The 21,181-nt window shown below is 35.1% G+C and overlaps 1 protein-coding gene across 2 annotated transcripts in view; it reads right to left on the bottom strand.

Moving 5' to 3' along the window:
* The window catches only part of NCKAP1L (NCK associated protein 1 like), a 1,498,172-nt gene that overhangs the window by 502,948 nt on the left and 974,043 nt on the right, over nucleotides 1-21,181 (bottom strand). For both annotated transcript variants that reach the window (XM_044083976.1, XM_044083975.1), the window contains one exon: nucleotides 17,815-18,033. In XM_044083976.1, coding sequence (XP_043939911.1) covers nucleotides 17,815-18,033 — 219 coding nt within the window. The remainder of the gene's footprint in view (nucleotides 1-17,814; nucleotides 18,034-21,181) is intronic.

The raw sequence follows: 21,181 nt of genomic DNA on the forward strand, positions 1-21,181 counted from the left end.
ATTCTATGTTTTTTTTTCCTTTTTTTTCTCTCTTTATTTTTCTTCATTATTAATCTTTTTAAATATAGTTAGTGCATTTCCAGAAAGCCACAAATATTCTGAAAATGATTTAATCAAAGTTATTTTTTGTGTGCAAAGAAATGTTTTGTTTCATATTCAGTCAAAATATCTGAGGAACTAATAACAAGCTATCATTCAGTTTGTTTCTCTTTCTGAAAAAGAGAAGTAAGGTTAGTAACTTGATACATTTTTTCTTTTTTTTTCTCCTTTTCTTCTTTTCTTTATTTTAAACAATGACATTCTATTTAGATTATGTAGTGGGTAAGGGTGGGGAGGGCAGGAGAGAAGTGTAATGAAAATATGATAAATGGAATAATAACTTATTTATTCCTTGTAAAAAAGTTTATATGTTGTTTAAATACTATTGCTAATTATACTTTCTTGATTATATTGCTTATGCTTGTTTAAAAATAATCTGACATGCTTTAATTAATAATAATTAGAACTAAATAATAGTAAATAATATGTTTTATTTCCATCTCTATTAATATAAGCAGTAAGTAATATTCCATTGTAAATACTTTTTATAGCTTCCTTTTACATTTTTCTATCTCTGCTTTACTTTCTTTTATTTTCTACTCTCTTTTTTCTTTATTCTTTCTTTTTATTTTCTTTCATATTAATATACTGAAATGCTTTTGATCATACAGGCACAGTAAATAATAAGATTTGTATAAAAATTGAGTTGGGGCAAAAATATTGAGTTTTATTACTTATTAATAACTTTGGGCTTAATTTCACTTGCATAGAGGCTGTAATAACCTGTAAAATACTTCACGAAGGTTTTGTTATGTTTAGATGCATTTATACTGCTAAATGAATGTTTGTCACTAGTTTTTAACAAGATTCCCGCCAAAATGTTAAGGGAGACAATTTGGGATGTGGGTTACCTCGTGAACAGTGTCCTCGAGTTGTTTTAAAAGCTTCAACTCTCAGAATTCACACAGAGAAGCTGAAAGCAGTCAATTTGACCTTTGACCCCAGAATTCACACTGACACATCGCAGATTCAGGAAGAACACTCTACCAGGAAGTAGAACTGCTGCAAATGTGACTCTGTGAAGGAAAATGAACTCTTTAACATTTAAATGTGAGTTATTTTATATAATTACTTAAGTATTTATGCTATAATTTTTAAAATATGCCAGTTATAATGATTTTAAATGATGCAGTTTCTTGTAGTAAGCAAATGTGATATTTTAAAAGGCATAGAAAGTGAAACATTTATATAAGTGTTTTTGAAAGTTTACTTGACTGCAGCATACTACTTTATGTTAAAAACTTATGATTTAAACATATACATTACTATAACTCATTTGATTTATCTGATTGACAAACATAAATAACTTTATGACTCTATTCTGGAAGAAGTTGTCATGTGATATATTTTAAAGCAGCAGTATAGATATACAAAATACAGATGGCTTTCTTTACAATAATGCAAGTGTTTCTGAGAATTTACATAACTATGCAGTATGATTTATAACAATTTCTATAAATATAATATTTTATTCTACTGACAATAATAAGTATGGGAAAAAGCTCAGATACAAGTAATTCAAGTTTTTTTGGAAGCTGTTAACTGCATTTACATGACAGAAAATAGATGCATCTTAATATATGTAATGTCTGAACCATATTAGCCAAAGTTTTTGATTTAAATGAATATTAGAACTTATTTTTACAAACTTTGAATAAATTAATATGTAAATATGCCCTCCCTTTTTTTTTTTTTTTTCTTTCACTCTCTCTCCCTCTCTCACATCTTTTATTTCTCTCTCTCCTCTTGGTTCCTAATATCGAGTTTATTTGAATGCTATTTGAATACAAATGTATTATATTAATTAGATGTATATAGTAGTATGAATAGTTTTTAAAAAAGTTTATCTTAGTTTATATGATGCTGTTTTATCAAATGTGTAGTTTTGTCTTGCTAGATAATCTAATTGAAAGTTGTTAATTTAATGTTAAATATAACTAGTATTAAATTGATAAGGTGGTAGCTGAGGTACTGCTGCTTAGGGTAGGGGGTTAACTTGAGTGGTATATACTACTCTAAGTTGGAGTTTTTAACTCCAGGCTGGGTGCAAGGTTTAATCCTTACATTATTTTCTCTTGTTCATTGTTGTATGTATATAGTTCTGACATCCACAATACATTTTAAAAACTCATTGTCACTACAAACAAAATTTAATCTTATACAAAATCCCATAAGAGATTCAATAAATACAGCTATATTTAAAGGTACACCTAAAGAAGGAGATGTAACATTACTTATTTTGTTAATTGTTATTTTGATCATAAGATTCTTATGTTTTAAAAAAGCCAAATGACATCTCTAAAAGGAATTTCTTTAAACATTAATGGATTGAATAATCCGTGTAAAAGGGCAAGCCTAATAAGATACATTAATTTACATAAGGCCAACTTAGTCTTCCTTCAAGAAACTCATCTCTTGAAAAAGATATTGATAAACTAGCCACAAACAAATATACAGTATTGGTTAGTTCAGAGCACACTCAGAAAAAAAGAGGAGTGGCTATTTTATGGAATAAAAGTATGCCCATTCCTAAAACTATTAAGTCTTATCAGGATGATAAAGGAATGTTTTGTATGGTTACAATACAAATTAATGGGAAGACTTATACATTATTTAATGTATATTGGATACCTGGAATTGGTATTAATACAGTGAAACACCATCTTGATAAGATCATATCATTCTCTATAGGAGATATTATTTTAGCTGGTGACTTCAATTGTATACTACATGAAAGTGACACTACCACTATAGGAAAAGGAAAATTACATCTAATGCAAAACATTTAAATGATTTTGCTAATTCTTATCATTTAAATGATATTAATAATCAGATAGATTCAAAATCATTACCATACACCTTTTTTCTAACAGATACAAAACTTATTCAAAAATAGATAGGGTCTTTATTTCTAACCAGATGGTAACAGATTTAATTAATTCCAAAATCATTTCATGTCCTATATCTGATCATAATTCAATTGTTTTTGAGTTCATGATAAAAAATACTCACAATGTTCAGATCAAAAGGATACCAGCATACTTAACTCAACTAAAAGACTATAAAGAATATATACTTTCAGAAGTACAACATTTTCTAGATATAAATAATACTCCTGAAGTCTCCATTGTCTATGTTTGGGATGCCTTAAAATCATATCTATATGGACAAAGTATCAGATGGTATAATAATAAAAGGAAATCTTGGGATAAGGAATTGTTAGATATTCAAAGTAAATTAGACTCTTATAAACATAATAATAAAGAAAATATTATGGATAAGAAAATCATTGAAGAAATAAACAAACTAAATGAGAAATACAAAGAAATTTTAACTCATAAAGTTAAAATAACTCTAGAGAAATACAAGTTTTTGTCTTACTCAATAAGCCCCAAATACTTACATAGACTTAAAAATAAAACAAAAAGGTTGAATAAACAAAATCATATCAAAGAAATCTTTTCTCTAAGGAAAAAGAAGAATGTTTCTAGTCTACCAGAAATACTAGATGAATTTAGAAATCACTTTCACAAAATTAACCATAATAACATTAACATGGAACCTAAAGATAAAATAAAGGAGTTTATAACCACAAACATGAATAAAAAGCTTAATAAACAACAGATTAAACTATTGGACAAAAGTATTTCATATACAGAGGTTGTTACACAAATAAACAAGCTTAAATAAAACAAAGCACCGGGTAATGATGGTATTATACCAGAGAAATATAAAATCCTTTCTAAAAGTACATATTCATTAATACATAAGGTTTTTATTTTGGCCCAAAATGAGCTAATAACCCCCCCCATCTTGGCAATATACATTTATTTCACCAATTTTAAAACCTAATAAAGATCCAGCTAGATGTACTTCATATCGACCCATCTCATTACTTAATGTTGATTATAAAATGTTTATGAGTATTTTTGCTGATAGATTGAAGACAATCATCACTGGCATTATAGATATAGATCAGACAGGCTTCATTGTAAATAGAAATACTTTTGATAATATAAGGAGAACTCTAACATTAATTGATTTTGCAAATAGGAAAAAGAAAGATTTAACACTTATTAGTCTTGATATAAGTTCAGCATTTGATTCAGTAAGTTGGGACTATCTGTTTACCTTACTGAAGTGCACAAACTTCTCAGATGCATTTGTAAATCTAAGTGAGCATTTATACAAAGGAACATTGGCTTATATTAAGGTAGGAACATATGTCTCACAAAAAATATCCATTTTTAAAGGTACAAAACAAGGGTGTCCACTCTCCACTATTATTCATTTTAATAATGGAGCCTTGGGCTAATTTGATCAGAAACAGTACTGACATAGAGGGTTTTGAAATAGATGAAAATACAACATCTAAAATTCAACTTTTTGCAGATGATGTTCTAATTACATCAGCAGGATCTAATTCTTCTATGCAGTCTCTATTTGATAAAATGATGAATTTTAAAAGTATTTCTGGTTTAATATTCAATGAAGAAAAAACTAAAATACTACCTATATATAAATGAAAAAATATTCTCATTAGTGATTTTACTAAATATGTACCAAATTCAGGTCAGATAACTTATTTAGGTATAATATTATCTAAAGATATTAAATCTATTATATATAATAATTATAATACCTGTTTTCTTAATATACAAAATCTTTTTAATACCTGGAATAATATGTTTTTTACTATGGAAGAGAGACGTACAATTATTAAAATGATAATATTCCTCAAGATTTTATACTTAATACAATCAATAATACTTCCACCTACAAAAATAATTATCAAAAAACTGAATACACTAATGTTAAATTTCCTATGGGCACCTAATAGACCTAGGATTGCATTAAAGAAACATACTAATAGCTGGTCTCAAGGGGGTATTTCTTTTCCAGACTTTAATTTATATACTATCTCTTCTATTGTAAAAGTTATTACTTTATTAATAGATCAGTCATATGTTGCAAAATGGAAAGATTACTGGGAGCTAATTAGTATGCACTTCATGAAAATCTCCTTAACACATAAAAATATGATTGTAAATAACTCCATGTTATGGTTACTAAAGGAATTTTGTACTTCACCTATTACACCTAAACATATAGTTAGTTACCCATTAAACATTATTATTAGCTATCGTAACTTTATATTCATGCATCCTAAATATAGGGAATGGAATTTTATTATATTCCCTATAATGTATACTCGGGGTATGCTTTTGTCATCTACTTCTGAAGGAACCCATTTAGCTATAGATAATGATCTAAAATACTGGTATCAGTTGATATCTGATAATAAAGTTAAAAATCTAGATTTCTTAAAACAAGAATTTGATCTAAGAGAAACTTGCTGGTTAGAGGTTCAGACCTTTAGACAACATCTCATTGATAAAATAGATCTAATGTCTATAACAATTAAAGAATCTATTCCAACACTGATTGATTACTTGATATTAAATTTACAACATAAAGTTTCTGATAAAGGAAAGCTTTCATACATACATAAAATTATCAGACAAGAAACTTTTTACAGTGTAGATACCTACTGGAATTATTTCACTTCCATTAATGGGGACCCACCAAATCAACAAGATAAACAATATATATTGGAATCTGCCTACAAAACTACGTCTTCCATTGTCTGGAGACTTTTTACATGGAAATTTTTACATAGATCTTTTTATACACCTTTGTTGATGAATAAAATAAATAAAGATAATCTATGTAAAAGATGTAATGTAGAAATTAATGCTGGCTGGGCTCATATGTTTTATGACTGTATAACATTGAAAGAATATTGGAAGTCAATTAATGAATTTTTGCAGGCTCTTTTTACAGATAATTTCATTATTTCTAAATCTCTTATATTATTCAACACACCTGTACCTCAAAGTGTTAAAAAGATTAAGCTTCCCTTGTTATGGTCTATTCTAGCAGTGGCTAGGAAAATAATAACCAGAAATTGGATTTCAGATACACCTCCTTCATTCAATGAATTTAAAAATGTTATGAATATAGTGTGCCATATGGAAATAAACACAATAAGGTCAAGAACAACTAGGAAAACATCTTATTATATTGTATGGGATAATTTACAAAACCTGTTAAAAAAATCTTAACTTCAATAGCATGGTATTTTAGTTTAATTAATTGATCTGATTGTAGTGGATGTCTTTGTTAATACTTTGGTTGTTTTGTTGAATGTTATAATCATATCTATTTTAATTGCTTGTATAAAATTGTTATGATATTTCTCTTGTATGTTAAAACAATAAACTTGTTTAAAAAAAAAAAAAGAATGTTTTGCTGGTTGCCCCCTCTCACTATCTCTCTCTCCAGCTGTACAACTGTGGAGTTAATATATAAGTAGGGGGAGTGAGAGGGGAGAACCCACATAGGGGTTGTATGGCATACCATGTTGCAAAAAATACTTTTTATTGATTCCTTTCTCCTGTTAGAACTTCATCCAGTTTGATTCATCTGTCTGAAGCTTCAGCAAGCTTTGTTTCAGTGAAACATTGATAAAACCAGTGGTGAATTATGTTCTAATACTGGACAGATTGTATAGTTAAACATATAACACTGACATTCCCGGGTACTTGCAGTGCTAAATAACAGACCTACCATTCTGAAAGGTTTGGTGGCTTTAAATGGATGAAGCATTTTCCTTAAACATCAGCTTATAAATATCTACTACGTCGAGGTCCCTCATTTGCATAACCTCAGACATATGCTAATTGACTAATGTGATTTCATAATCTATCCATATATAGAAATGTGAAACACTGTATAAACATTGTTTCACATTTGTATACACTGAGCTTCAGTCCGTGTTGGTTTTCTTATATCTGAATTTTATCAACACATCAGTTTGCTTCAGTTAAGCCCTCAGATGACATGAAAATGTCCTCTTTTATAATCATCCACATACTAGAAAATCAAGTATTCAACTGCAGTTGGAAAGTTAGAAAACACAAGGCTAAAAAGAACTAGCCCAAAGACTGAAGCCTGATGAACAATCAAATAAAATACTAGTACCTCTGTTTCCTTACACTTATCAATTTTCTATTCATGTTATAAGGGATTGATTGACTTCGCCTGCTGGTAAACTATCAATAATCACTGTATGCAATAATGTATTAAAATCCTTGGCAAGAGCTAAATTTATTAGTATAGCTGATAACACCATTGTCACATGCTTTGCTATCTGTTTTATGCAAATCAAAATACTTGTAAGGGTAAATCTACTTTCCTTAAACTTGATTAAAAAATATCTGACAGTATTATGCTTCTCTCATCACTTTTTATCAAGTCTGCAATATAGTGTTCATAGCACTTTGTGACAATGGAATTTGAACTGAGACCTATAGCTCTCACTGTAGTAAAATATTTTACAATATACTGAATGGCTTAAATAGCCAATGGGTCACTTAAAGAATTAACTAATACCAGAACCTTTCTACATTATAGCTCTCACAGTAGTAAAATATTTTACAATATACTGAATGGCTTAAATAGCCAATGGGTCACTTAAAGAATTAACTAATACCAGAACCTTTCTACATTATAGCTCTCAATGTAGTAAAATATTTTACAATATACTGAATGGTTTAAATAACCAATGGGCCACTTAAAGAATTAACTAATACTAGAACCTTTTTACATCTCAATGAGCTTTTAGTTAAATTATGTCTGATATACTGTCATTACTATTACCAGTGATTGGTCTTGTGGGGGATTAACCCATCTTGGTGAAGCCATGAAGGACAAAACTTCTTTCCGAAGTTTCCTGCACAGTTTCACACTAATTCAGGTTCAAGTCATCTAGTAAAATTTAGTAACATGATTACTCCAGACATATATTGGTGACTACCTCTTACAGAAGCTTCACAGAACTGGAGGTGTGGGATGTTTACCACTCCTATATAAACTATATAAAACTAGGGTGCCCCCAAATAATGACCTGGGCAACAATCCAATTAGACACAGAGTCCATTATTAAATTCTAAGTCAGTTTATATCAAGGTGGCTCCACTCAATGCTAGAAATATAAACAAAAATATAACAAAACGTATGACCTTCATAACATATGAGCATATATGTGTAATTGCACAGACTTGGTTTCACTGTACTGAACACTACTTGTACATCTGCATTTAGCACCTTATTGTGCCTTCAGATCTACTGAAAACTGTGGGAGAGAATTTGTATTTATCAAGGACACTGTTATATCAATGTAAATCCCCCATGGTCAAATCTTTCATGATCCCTCTCTACAACTTCTAGAAGTTCAAGCTTCACTAAATAAATCTAACTACTACATACTTTCTAGATTTATATCACCTTCCATGTCTCATGATGACTAAAATAATTACCTAAATGATTTTGATAAAATCGCTATCCATCCCATCACTATTCTCTTAGGTGGCTCTAACAAACCAACTATCATTTGGGAAACTATACAACAATAGCAAGTATGTACACAGTACATTCTTGACTTTGTTAATACCATCTTTTGGGTCTATACCACTTGATCAAAACACCAATTCAGTAAATACGTATTCATCGACCCCTATTCAGCGAATGTCCTTTTATCGAATGCACAAATCAGCAAAATGTGTTTCCCAGGGGCACTGAGTTAGTTAGCCAGCATGTGAAAATTTGCCCTTTTCACGACTGTAGTGCGATCTCAGAGTTAGTATATACAATTAGGGGAGTGGGGGAGAGTAGCCCCCAGTTTGGTGGGTTTGTTATACTGCTGTGTGTATCACTCGGTATGTTGGCCTACTAAATTAGTGCCCTGGGAAAACATTTGCTGAGTTGATTGTTCGATAAAAGGGTAGTTTGCTGAATAGGGGTTAAGGAATAGATATTCACTAAACTGGTGTTTCAATCAAGTGATGTAGATCTCAACTTTTTTGGGCAAATTGTCAAGCTTCACATAGGGGCCACAATATCATCAATGAATATCTCATGAATATTGTTTCTGTTTGTTGCCTATCCAGTATCTGTTTCTATCTAGCCAAATCTGACCAAAAAATCAGTGGTAACTGCACTACGAATACCGTCTTTATAGATATCACATAAAAAACCTGCTACAACTCACTCATGATCTGAATAAATTCCAAAGTAACCCCTAGCTACTGACCCCATCACCAAAGCTGTCACCCACACCATTTCTACTTATGCCTAAATAGCTTGGTTGAGAAGACCTTCCATATGCACCTCTAATATGGTATGGAATTTAGGAATGAACCTTTATGCTAGAATATCCATGAATAAATTTTTAAAGAAAAGAAAACAAATTTCAATCTTCTAACAACAAGAAAGCACTAAAACAAAAAACAGCAAAAATTTTAAATAGGTTCATAGGTTCATACTAGGCTATCTGCCCTAGGGCATTTATAAGCCTAGCCAGAGTGTGTTTGGCTTTCGCCACCCAGTTTAAATTAATTTTGCTATGCCCTTTTTCGAGGTTAGTATACTGTGCCTCTGTCTAACAGTGACACAGAAATGATACCTGGGGTAAACCTACGATCTCCCATCCACTCATCAAGATTCCTCTTGAAGAGAGTCAATGAGGGACTCTGCCTAACCTGGACTGGGATTTTATTCCAGAGTGAAGGGAGCCTCTGGGTTATGAATCTGTCCCTCCAGCATGTCCTATTTATTTCAGTGCTGAGGTTCAAGTCTCTCAAGCGCATAGCTCGATGGGATTTGGATTTTCTGAGGTGCAGCATGTCCATTAATTCCGGGTTGGACATGGCTTTATACGTCAGGCACAGATCGCTTCTGAGCAGGCGGTATGCCACTGAGTAGAGCTGGAGTTTCTTTAACTGGGCAGCATATGGCATCTCTTTGAGCCCTTTGATCCTCTTGGTGAGGTACTTTTGGGGTCTTTCCAGTTGCTGCAGGTGTCTGGTAAGGTACATCCGAAAAGGGGCATTGTACTCAATTATGGGCCTGATGAGGGATGAGTAAAGAGGCACGATGACCTCCCCTGATCTAGATGTGAATCCCTTCATGATTAGGTGGGCTGTATAAAATGTTTTTCTAACCACTTTGGCCACATGGTTGTCAAATGAGAGATTGCTATCAACTTGGGTCCCCAGGTCCCTAATTACTTCTTCTGTACTTAATGGATTACCACCTATGTGGTAATTTGTGGGCACTTTGTTTTTGCCAAAGGGGATGACTATACACTTTTTGGCGTTTAGCTTGAGGCCATGGCTCTGGCACGAGTTGTCTGTTTCTATGAGGCCCTTTTGGAGGATGCTTGTGTCGGCTGGAGAGTCGATTATGGCACCCAGTTTGCAGTCATCTGTGAACTTGGTCAGCCACAGTCCTTCCGTGTTGGCCTGTACCTCCGAGAAATATATACCGAACAAGAGAGGTCCCAGGACTGAGCCTTGTGGTACGCCACTTGTAACTGGTTTGGAGTCTGACATGGCTTCAGCAATTCTAACCATGTGGGTTCTGTCCTTGAGCCAGTTTGCAACCCATCTAGTGACATAGGGGTTTATATTTAAGCTGGTTAGCTTATCTATAATGCCCGAGTGGGGTATTGTATCGAAGGCTTTTGTGAGGTCCAGGTAGGCTGTGTGGACCACCTTCCCCTTGTCAATGGCCTTGGTGACTGTTTCAAAGAAATCGACCAGGTTTAAGAGGCAGGACCAGCCCTTAACAAAGCCGAACTGGGTAGGATCCAGTGTCTGTTGGTCCCCAATATCTTTATTTATGAGGTCCATGATGATCCTTTCCATAGCTTTGCAGACCAAGCTAGTCAGGCTTATAGGGCGATAGTTTCCAGGATCTGTTGTGGCACCACCTTTGTGGAGAGGGACCACTGTTGCTGTACGCCACTCTTTGGGTACATATCCTGTAGTAAGGCTGAGATTGAACAGTAGTTTTATGTTTGGGTTTAGCTCTTCTTGGAGTTCATGTAGGACGCAGCCTGGGACACCGTCTGGTCCCATTGATGCTGTGTTTTTTGCTTTGGAGAGGGTGGCTCTTACCTGAGCATCTGAGATGTCAGGGGGGCAGCACTCTGCTGGGATAGATATTTACCCTTTTGGTGGGGAGGGGGGGAGAAGTTTGCGCTGAACCTGTCAGCTAGGATGTTGGCAATGAATGTGGGTTTGGTGTATTTTTTGTCATTTTGGACTAATTCTGAGCATATCTGGGAATTCCCACCCAGGTTCCTAACATAACTAAAGAAAGCCTTGTGATTATCCTTAGTGTCCTGTGCAACTTTTCTCTCAAAGCTGGCCTTAGATGATTTTAGGAGTGCCCATAGTTTTTTACTAATACTGATCAGAGATGCCTTCCCTTTTTGGGATTTTGCTCTATCATGTAGTAGCTTCCTCCTTCTATTGTATAGTTTGTTTATGGCTGTGGTCCACCAGACAGGATGTCTGCCTTTGGAGGATTGGGTCTTGGTTTTATTTGGGATTGCATGATCCATGCATTCCTGTAGGTGTTCATAGAATGCGTTTATAAAGGATTCTGCGGTCTGGGCCATATTTTCCACAGGGCCGGGGACTTTGAAGGATTCCACCTCGGTTTTGAGGAGTGTGAAATTTGCTTTAGAGAAGTTTTTCACTGTGGATTTCTGGGCAGGGGATGGGGTCAGGATGTGAATATCCAGTGAGATTAGTTTATGGTCTGATCTTACCAGTGAGGGATACACTTCTGGTCTGGAGCATAGAGTCCCCATGTTGGTGATGATCAGGTCCAGTATGTTTTCCCCGCTTGTGGAAGTGGTCACAAGTTGTTCCATAGCATTTGAGTTTATAAATTCTAGGAACCTTTGGGCTAGGGTGTTGGAGCTAGAGTAATGCTCCCAGTCTATGTTTGGGTAGTTGAAGTCACCCAATATAATGGTGTTTGGAGAGACCTTAATATTTTCCAGTGTTCTCAGGAAGGCCGAGTGGGGTTCCTGGGTTTGGGAGGGTAGTCTGTAGCAGGCTATAAACTGGAAGGCAGTTTTACCCACTGTTAGTTGCACATGGATAGTCTCTGATGCTTTGTGCTGTGCCACCAACCTGGAGGTGTGAGTATCTTTGACGAATATTGATACTCCCCCTCCTTTTGTGGTTCGGTCCAAGTTTTGGGGCCGAAAAGCATGGTACGAGGTATAACCTGGTAGTGCTGGGGTGCTCTCGGGAGCCTTGAACCATGTTTCTGTTACTGCATAGATATCGATGTTCTCCATGCTAAGGAGAGTTTCGAGTGTGTGCCTCTTGAGGTTTATACTTCTGGCATTGAGTAGCATTACTCTTAGTTTCTTATCCCTTGTGATACCTATGGGTTTGTCTTTTGAGCCTTGCCTAAAAAAGGCACTATGGGGGTTTTGCCAATATCCGAAAGCCCAGGGGTGACAGGTGCAAGCCGTCCCTAGTGAAGCATCGTGGCTTGTCGAGCATGTCATCCCAGGCTGACAGAGATTGGATCCCCTTTGAATGACACCAATACTTAAGCCAATTGTTGAAATTGATCATCTTGTCTTCATATTGTGGCATCGTTCTTGGTGAGGGTAAGATGCTGCTCAAGGTCAGGGTCATACCAGCCTGGTCTACATGCTCATAGAGCTCCTCTATGTCTCTTTTCATGTAGTCCAGGAAGGTACATCTCAGGTCATTCACACCAGCATGGACAATGACTGAGTCATATTTGTACTTGCCTTGGAGTGACCTGAGTGGTTGTGTTATGTGGCGGATCCTAGCACCCGACAGGCAGCTCACCGTGACCTTCTCCTTGTTCAGCCTGGTGAGCGGGACGTCAGTGTGCCTGACAATAGAGTCACCTATTACAAGTGTATCAGGTGTGTTGTTTAGCCTTAAGGGCTGTAACTGTTCGGCACACTGGCTTTGTGAGCTATGTGTTGCAAGTGTTTTGTTTTGGGGTAGCGGTTGCTTGGGTGTCTGCTTTGGAGGTCTCTGCTGCTTAGGCAGATTTTTATTTAGAGCCTCCGAGTATGTTTTTGTGTGTTTATGTGTTTGGTTTGCTGTCATGGTAGGTCTATGTGAGACTGGAATTGTAGTGAGTGTGGTTTCCTTCTCCTCCTGACTGGTTACGCCAGTACTGAGTTGAGAGAGCTTAGCCTCCAGTTTGGCTATATGGTTGCATCTCTCACATGTGTTGGAATTTGTTGGGAGGAGGAGAGGGTTGTCTGTGTACATGAGGCAGTTGTAACATTGCCTCAAGATTTCCAGATTCACCAGCTGGACCGGAGAGGAGATTGACAACTGACCTTTGGACATACTAGAATAGTATTGGGAATTCCTTTATAATTGAAAAAAAGGGCCAATGGGGAGCAAGGTACTCCAGGGGAGTTTGTGAGGGTGTAGTGCTTTTAATTTTTTATTGCTGACTTATATAATTGCTTTAGTGAGCAAGTGCCAGGTAACTTAAATGCAATGTGTTACAGGTAACTTAAATGCAAAAACGACAAACAGTAACTTTCTTTCAAGTGAAACAAGGAAATAAGTACAGTAAGCAATGCAGATATCATTAGGGATCCACAGAAGTGCTGAAAAGCCGCATTTTAGGTGGAATTAGCATTTCAGGGAAATAACAAGCAAACAAACAACAAGCATACAAACAAAGCTAGATTCAGCAGGCCTGGATCTAGTCTATGCTACAGTAAACAAGGTGTACCAATTTCAGTAAGAAACAGTTCAAATATGCAGGCACTATAAGCCTTTAACCAGAAATTCCCAGCTCAGGAGGGCAGAGTCCAGCCCTTCTGAGCTCATGTGCTGTTAGAAAGTATAAAGATGAGTATATGAACTCAAAGTAGCCACTTTCTACAAATGTAACTATAAATGCTTCTTCAGCTATGTCAGGACATTTGGAAGTAAGATCAAACTACATTCTGAGCTTCTTTGCAATAATACTACCAACTACTGTGATGTCAGGGAAATAGCTAATATCCAAGCAAATTCATTTATCTCCAACTATACAGCCCCTCATCTACTCAGTTATTCTCCCATCCCCCTACACATCCACCTTTAAAATTACCATGTATCAATGTTTGTCTTTCTTTTCCAAAGCTGAAAAACTTCACATCAAATGTCCCTGATGAGGTGGTCTATTTGATAGTTAATAATTCAGCTTGGCTGGGCCTCTCCATATCCTTTGTAACCTCAGTTTCACCACAGTTTATATACCTAATGTGTGGAGAAATGTCACAGTGATCCTACTAATCAATGGTGGCTTAACCATGGGTCCAGGCAATTACAGATCCATTATCCTCATCAGTTTTACATATCTATATATATATATATATATATATATATATATATATATATATATATATATATATATATATATATATATCCCATTATTTCCATAATATTACAAAGTGGTCATATGCATTCACCTTATTAATCTCTAAACACACATTGTGACCCTTGGCAAGTGTGCTTTTTTTCATCTGGATATAAGTTCATGATTCTGTTTGTCTGTATGTCTGTCCCGGATCATAGCTGACAAGGGCCCCTGACCAGCCCACCTATGTTATTTCCCTTTGTAGAGATGGGCCTGCCTGCTTTAGCTGTTCGTTTTTCACACATGTCCTGATGCTGGCTACAAGAAGGTCATACCTACTATGTACTGCACAAGCAAAGGACAAAACTGGGCAAATATTTGGCTGTGGCATGCAGGCCATTTAGATCTGCTGCATTCTAGAGTAGTACACTAAAATGTTTGTAAATTTTGTTTTATGATCTCCTTCTGCATGGCCATGACCTACAAAGTATTCTTTGAATAAATTATCACTGCAGTAACTTATTACTAACCAGCTGGTAGCTGGGTGATGTGTTGCTTATGTGATTTGCCTGATTCAGTTTTTCAGATGTGAAGCTGCTAGACTGCAAATTGTGTCCCACTGCACAACACTGTCTAGGAAACAGAAGAAGCAACAATTCTCACTCTGCAGCTGTTTGCTGTAACTAGAGATGACAGAGTTTTGCCACTGAGTACCCATGAAGCTATTAACAGGGAACTTCCAGATAGAGCTGAGTTATTTTGGTCCTCTGAAATATGTAGAAGTGATTCTAAGAAGGAAGCTCTCTCTTGCCAAAAGCTCAATTCTTCTTCCAATATCAAATGAAGATGCCATTCTGTTTAAGAAACCATCAACTGACTCTGATCCCATTGCTAAAAGAGATGTTTTCTAAGTTATTTCACAGATACATCTAACGTGATAAGAGATTTTATGATACGTTTCCATTGTAGCTATTCTATCTAAACTCTTTACAATACTACTGTAGAATGCAATGGGTCCTACAATAAACATTATTTTAAGCTAATTCACCACATCTTTTCTGACATTATAAGAAGAGGATCAATTTCTCTGCCTGTTTGACTAGGTTGTTGTGATGTATGCTGAAGGATGTTGAATTACAAAGTGACATCTTCAATAATATATTCAAGTATTGTATTTTTTTCCATTTTGCTATCTCCTATCCATTAACACATTTGTTACTAAAACTGTGCATTAATGTAAAAGCTAGACTTCATGGATTTATGTAATTTTATTGCACATAAGTCAGGATATGTCAAGAATTAGTGTGCATGCTATTAACATTTTTTACTTACTTACTAGCCATTCAATAATTCAAGATTTCTTCCTATAAAGACTCCAAATGTGTTTATTAATTTAATTTTGCATCATCAGTTCATAGATTTTTTTAAAAGAAACAATTTATCATTTATGACAGAGACAATCATATATTTATATAAATGAAAATAAAAAAAATATTGACATATTATGTATTTTCAGTTGCAAACATACATCACTTATAATCTATTTTGTCATTGTCTGTCAAACATTATAAAGCTCATTCAGTTCCTGCCTTTCCTTAAAGCTCATTCCTCCTGCAAAACATTGTTCTGGATGTACTGTTCCCACAATTCCCATTTTTCCTGTGTAATTTGTTCCTACCCTTTTCTAAGACCCCCTTCCAGTTATGTCTGTTACTGTATTCACTACTTCTGCTACAGTTGCTTTACACTTTGATTTTCATTTTCTAAGTAATGCTTTTTTGGCAGCCACCAGAGTTAAAAAAGCAAGGCCTTACTATGTCTAAACAATTCCAATTCTGTATCACAGCTCAAAAAAATCATTTCCTTAGTTAGTTACGCCAATTTTCTCACCCAGTACTTTTGATAGAGTAGTCTGCAGGGATTTCTTAAAGTCTGCCAACTCAGTACACTCCCAAAAATGATGTTCCCAGTTAACTCTTTCTTACCCATCACACCTCCAACAGTTGCAATTTACCCAAGGAAAAAAAAAATTGGAGTCTGTTTGGGGAATCAATATGCCTATGCAAACACTTCCAAGGAAAGATCATAAATCTTCTAGACTTTGTTGCATATTTTGGAATCATATATATGCCCCCCCATTGTTTCTTTGTGAATTGCTTATCCAGTCTCTCTTCCCAATCCTGTCTAACCTCCTCTGACTGAGTATAGTTATCATGCAATATTTTATATGACCTACTAATTATCCCTTTTTTAACAGCATCTTCTGATTTAGATTCTATCAAAAACTCTACCAGTGCTGGTCTTTCACTAAGGATTTCTTTCTCTGTGCCTATACTCTGATATCAGTCTTTAATATGGAAGGCAATCTTTAGTCTATAGTCCAAATAAATTCTTGGTCTCTTCCCATTCTATTACCTCTCCCTCTCTAATTATTTGCTGTCAATACCTTGGTTCCTTTGCCAGTTTTCTCCAGCAAATTCCAGTCCCCTCTTGCCTCTTCATTGCAGCCCTAATTGCAGTCATCCCTAATGGCAAAATCTCCTTTCTCCTTCCATATTGCCTACCAAAGAGGCATTTCCTTCTCTTAGATGACATGAAAAACATGAAAAAATCATATCCCTGTGGCAAGAAAGTTCTGAGGAATTTAACTCTCATGCACACCTTAAGTACTAGCACATACTCCATGTGCCATGGTCTAAGGTTGTATATAAGACACGTGAGAAAGGAGCACTTAAACTTGGATATAAAGGCAGTATACAACCCATCACTCAGCATTACTGCAACAGTATCTTAAAGATGAATATTTCAGTTTAAGATGGATAAATGGTTAGCTCTACTTTAGACAAAGTAGGAAGACAAGATGGTGGAGCTCAATGTTAATTGACAATATGAATAAGGCAGTACTTCTTCATTTGCTAACGAGTAGTTCTCCTCTCCGCTAGTGCCCAGTGTACTGAAGGGTGTAGCAGCAGGAAAAAGCCGCGCAACGTGAGTTATAAACATTTAATACTTTTGTGAGAAAGCTGCATAACAATGGAGAGTATGTCAGTCAATGAATTATATCATATTATCGAGTTTTTGTAAAATGTAAATTCCCTGATTCTCACTGTGCCACTGACATTGTCTACACAGAAATGCTTTAAAGGGGAATTTACCCTCTTCCCCACTGTAGTGTCATCTCAGAGTTGGTATATATAATTTGCAGGGGGTGTAGGCAGCTTACCTCCCTGCAAATATGTAGATTTTTTTTTACATATGAGTTTTTGGAAAATCAAATGTATGATATTGAGTCTTGACTATCTGAATTTCAAAATTCCGAAAATTTGATAATATGGCACAAACCCCAATCAGCACAGTGACTAAGATTTGACAGTACCCTCATATTGCACAGTTCTGCTATTTACAAAAAAGTTGCAGGTAAGGATCAAGGTGACTCACCAGTTAGTGTAGATAGTGGTTATGGTTGGCTCACCAGTACTGTCCTGTGACTGGGTCTGCTGTAACATGACACTCTTTATAAGTCGTGAGACATCAATATTCACATAGTGTGCAACAGATTGCAGGGTGGAAATATATGCCCGTATACATGCAAGTACTTCTGATGGTTTTGTAATATCCTCTGTGGTCTGATTCTTGTTTACAATCCGTACAAATGCCCTGTAAAGATAGAAAGACTATCAGAAAACATACTCCACAATGTAAAGTCAGTCTCCACAATCTAAAGGTATAGTAAAGGCTAAGACATATTTTCATGTGGCCCCATCTAGCTAATACAGTGCAGTGTTCTGGATTTGTGCTACTAAACAACACAGAATGTCACTGCATCATCTGCTCTATAGTTCTACAGTTCAATGATTGAGCAATGTTCAAAAGAAATTTCCCATGTTAACAAAATATGCAGTACTACAATAACCATTCAGAGCATTCATTATTTTTGGTGAACTGTAATATACAATCTTAGCCACTAACAGCACATAATGACACCTTGGTTCACCCAGCTTACATGGTTCTTTGATTAATGGATATGATATAGCTATTTCACCACTGTGATTATTTGTGGCATGTTTACTTCCACCTTCAGAGTAAGGAAGGCTCCTGTATGGTCTGTGCATATATCCTGCAAATATCAGACTCACTGTACAGTTCTGAAAAGTTATTTTACCCCAGTCACACTCTACAAGACCTGATGCCTGCTCACAATGCATATAACCCCGCCAACTTCTTTCATCAGGTTATGCCATGACTTCTTGCTGACTTCTTAACTTTTGTCAGTTGCCTAGAAGTTTCATACAATTACTTCCATAAGTTGCCTTGTGTTTCTCTGCTTACAATTGTTTTCTAGCATGCACTCTGCCACATCCCGGCTAGTCTACTATATCTTAATAAATGAAACGATTCCAGAGCCAAAATACTGTCCTTCATTCTATCATCTTTGTGGCCCTACTTGACTGCCTACTGGTATTGTTTTCTTGCCTTCTTTCATTCGTTCTGATAATTTAATATCACTACTTAAATCTGTGTTTATCTCTCTTGCTGATATCATTTCCTTTTACACGGTGAACATATTCTGTGTGCTTGTATGGTGAATTAGTGTGCTACCCCCTAACCCTTGACGCCAAGTCCTCTGTAATCTGTCTCTTTTTCTGTCATACACACACACACACACACACACACACACACACACACACACACACACACACACACACACACACACAGACACACACACACACACACACACAGACACACACACACACACACACACATGTAGTACAAACTGGAGAGCACCACCACGTAATAAAATCTTCTTTATTTAAAATGACAGAATGAGCGCTTTCGCGTGCTTCCACAAGGCACGCTTCTTCAGATTCAATGAACAATAGTAAAAACACATTCTTTATAGCCACAAGCATTATTGAAATTAGGAATTAATTAACCTATAGTGATGGTTATTCACTTTTTCAATTAGTTATGGCAGGGTGTAGCCTGAAAATAATTAGCTACATGTTTTTAAAAAATCAAGTTAAAGTGCCAAGCTTATAAAACAGAGAATGTTTGCTATTTTTACAGCCATTAAATACATCATTCTTATAGTTAGTAAAACTATTTCTAAAATCTGGTAGGTAAGCTCCATATTATGAAAAGCCTCTATGTACACAAAAAAGTTTAGTATATGCATAACACTGCTCCCTAAAAATTACTAATCTTAAGATATATACATATCATATTGCAGCATATATACACATCTAACGAAAGAAATATAGCTAGTTACATGTTAAACACCATCATTCCATTCACAGCCTCTATACTAAAACAACTCATAACAATCCCATATAAAGATGCTTTTTTATATAAATATGTGCTAAACTATCATCTGTACAACATATAATAACAATAAACAGATAAATAACTAAGTAAATAAATAAATATATATTCATATGAATTCAGGAAAAAGAGTTCTTCATACAGTGTGAAATGTAATGCTGAATGCAGAACTAAAAACTGAATAATAAGACTGAAGGGACCATATACAATAGACAAACATTTCATTTTATATTAATACTTTCGTCTTTTCAAATGTGATCTAATACTCACATATACATTCAAACCTGGAGGACTTTGAGCTCTAAATTTAAAGATCCAATTTAATTCTAAGTTCTCAAGGTCATTAAAGTTGTCACCTTTTCTAGTATTCATTCCTTTCTTTTGTAAAACTCTAAAGAGAAACTTATGTTCTGGATAGTCTACAATATGTTTGGCTAACGCATTCTTTTTGTCAGCTTTTTTGATAGCATAAATATGTTCTTGTATCCTATCCCTGAGCCTCCTTGTGGTCATGCCTATATAAAAAGCCGGGCATGACTCACAGGTGGCCAGGTATATGACATTGCTATCCTCGCAATTTGCAGTGCACTTAAATTCAAAGTTAAATAATAGCTCAGAGTGGAAGAATGTCTTATCCTTAGATATCCACTCACATGAACTACACTTCCCACAAGAGTGGGTTCCTCTAATGTTATTCTTGAATGGATTATAGGGTGTCAATGATCTGTGCAGTTTTTCATCACATAATATCCGTTTCAGGTTCTTTGAATTCTTATAAACAAAATTCGGTCTTACACCAACCAATTGTTTAATATCTTCATTTGTTGTCAGGATAGGCCAGTTCTTTGAAATAACTTCTGTTATATATTTATTATCACTTGTATATGTAATAATACATCTAACATAGTCTGAATTTATTTTTGAAGGGTTTATATAGTTACTTCTAGATGAAAAATTCCAAGTCCTTCCTATATTAGAATGACTAGAGTACTTTTGACCCCTAGATATATCTTTCTCTTGTATAAACGAATCTTTAATATTTCTGACCATGTCTGGGTTATATTTCCTATCCTGAAACATTTTTTCTAATATGTCAAATTCACGATGCCTGACATTGAAATCTTGACATATTCTATCTACCCTTACATATTGACTCTTTACTATATTTTGAAAATGAATCTAGGGTGCATGCTGTCATATTGCAACAAGTTATTTCTCCAGCATGCTTTCCTGAATAAAGATGTCTCTAATCCCCCTTGTCCATCCTTCTTAATTTTTAGATCCAAAAATCAATTTCTGAGAGAGAGTATCCAATTGAGAACTTTAAAAAGTCTGTAGTCATCTCTAAATCTACTATAAAACTTTTCAATTCCTGTATGGTTCCATCCCATAATAGAAGTATATCATCTACAAATCTGTGATAAAAGAGTATCTTCTTATAACTGGGGTGTGTGAAAAGATTTGTAGTCTCCCAATTATATAC

Source organism: Protopterus annectens, chromosome 9.part0, assembly GCF_019279795.1.
Source record: "Protopterus annectens isolate FY-2018-M chromosome 9.part0, PAN1.0, whole genome shotgun sequence".
In the NCBI taxonomy this organism is placed as follows: domain Eukaryota; kingdom Metazoa; phylum Chordata; order Ceratodontiformes; family Protopteridae; genus Protopterus; species Protopterus annectens.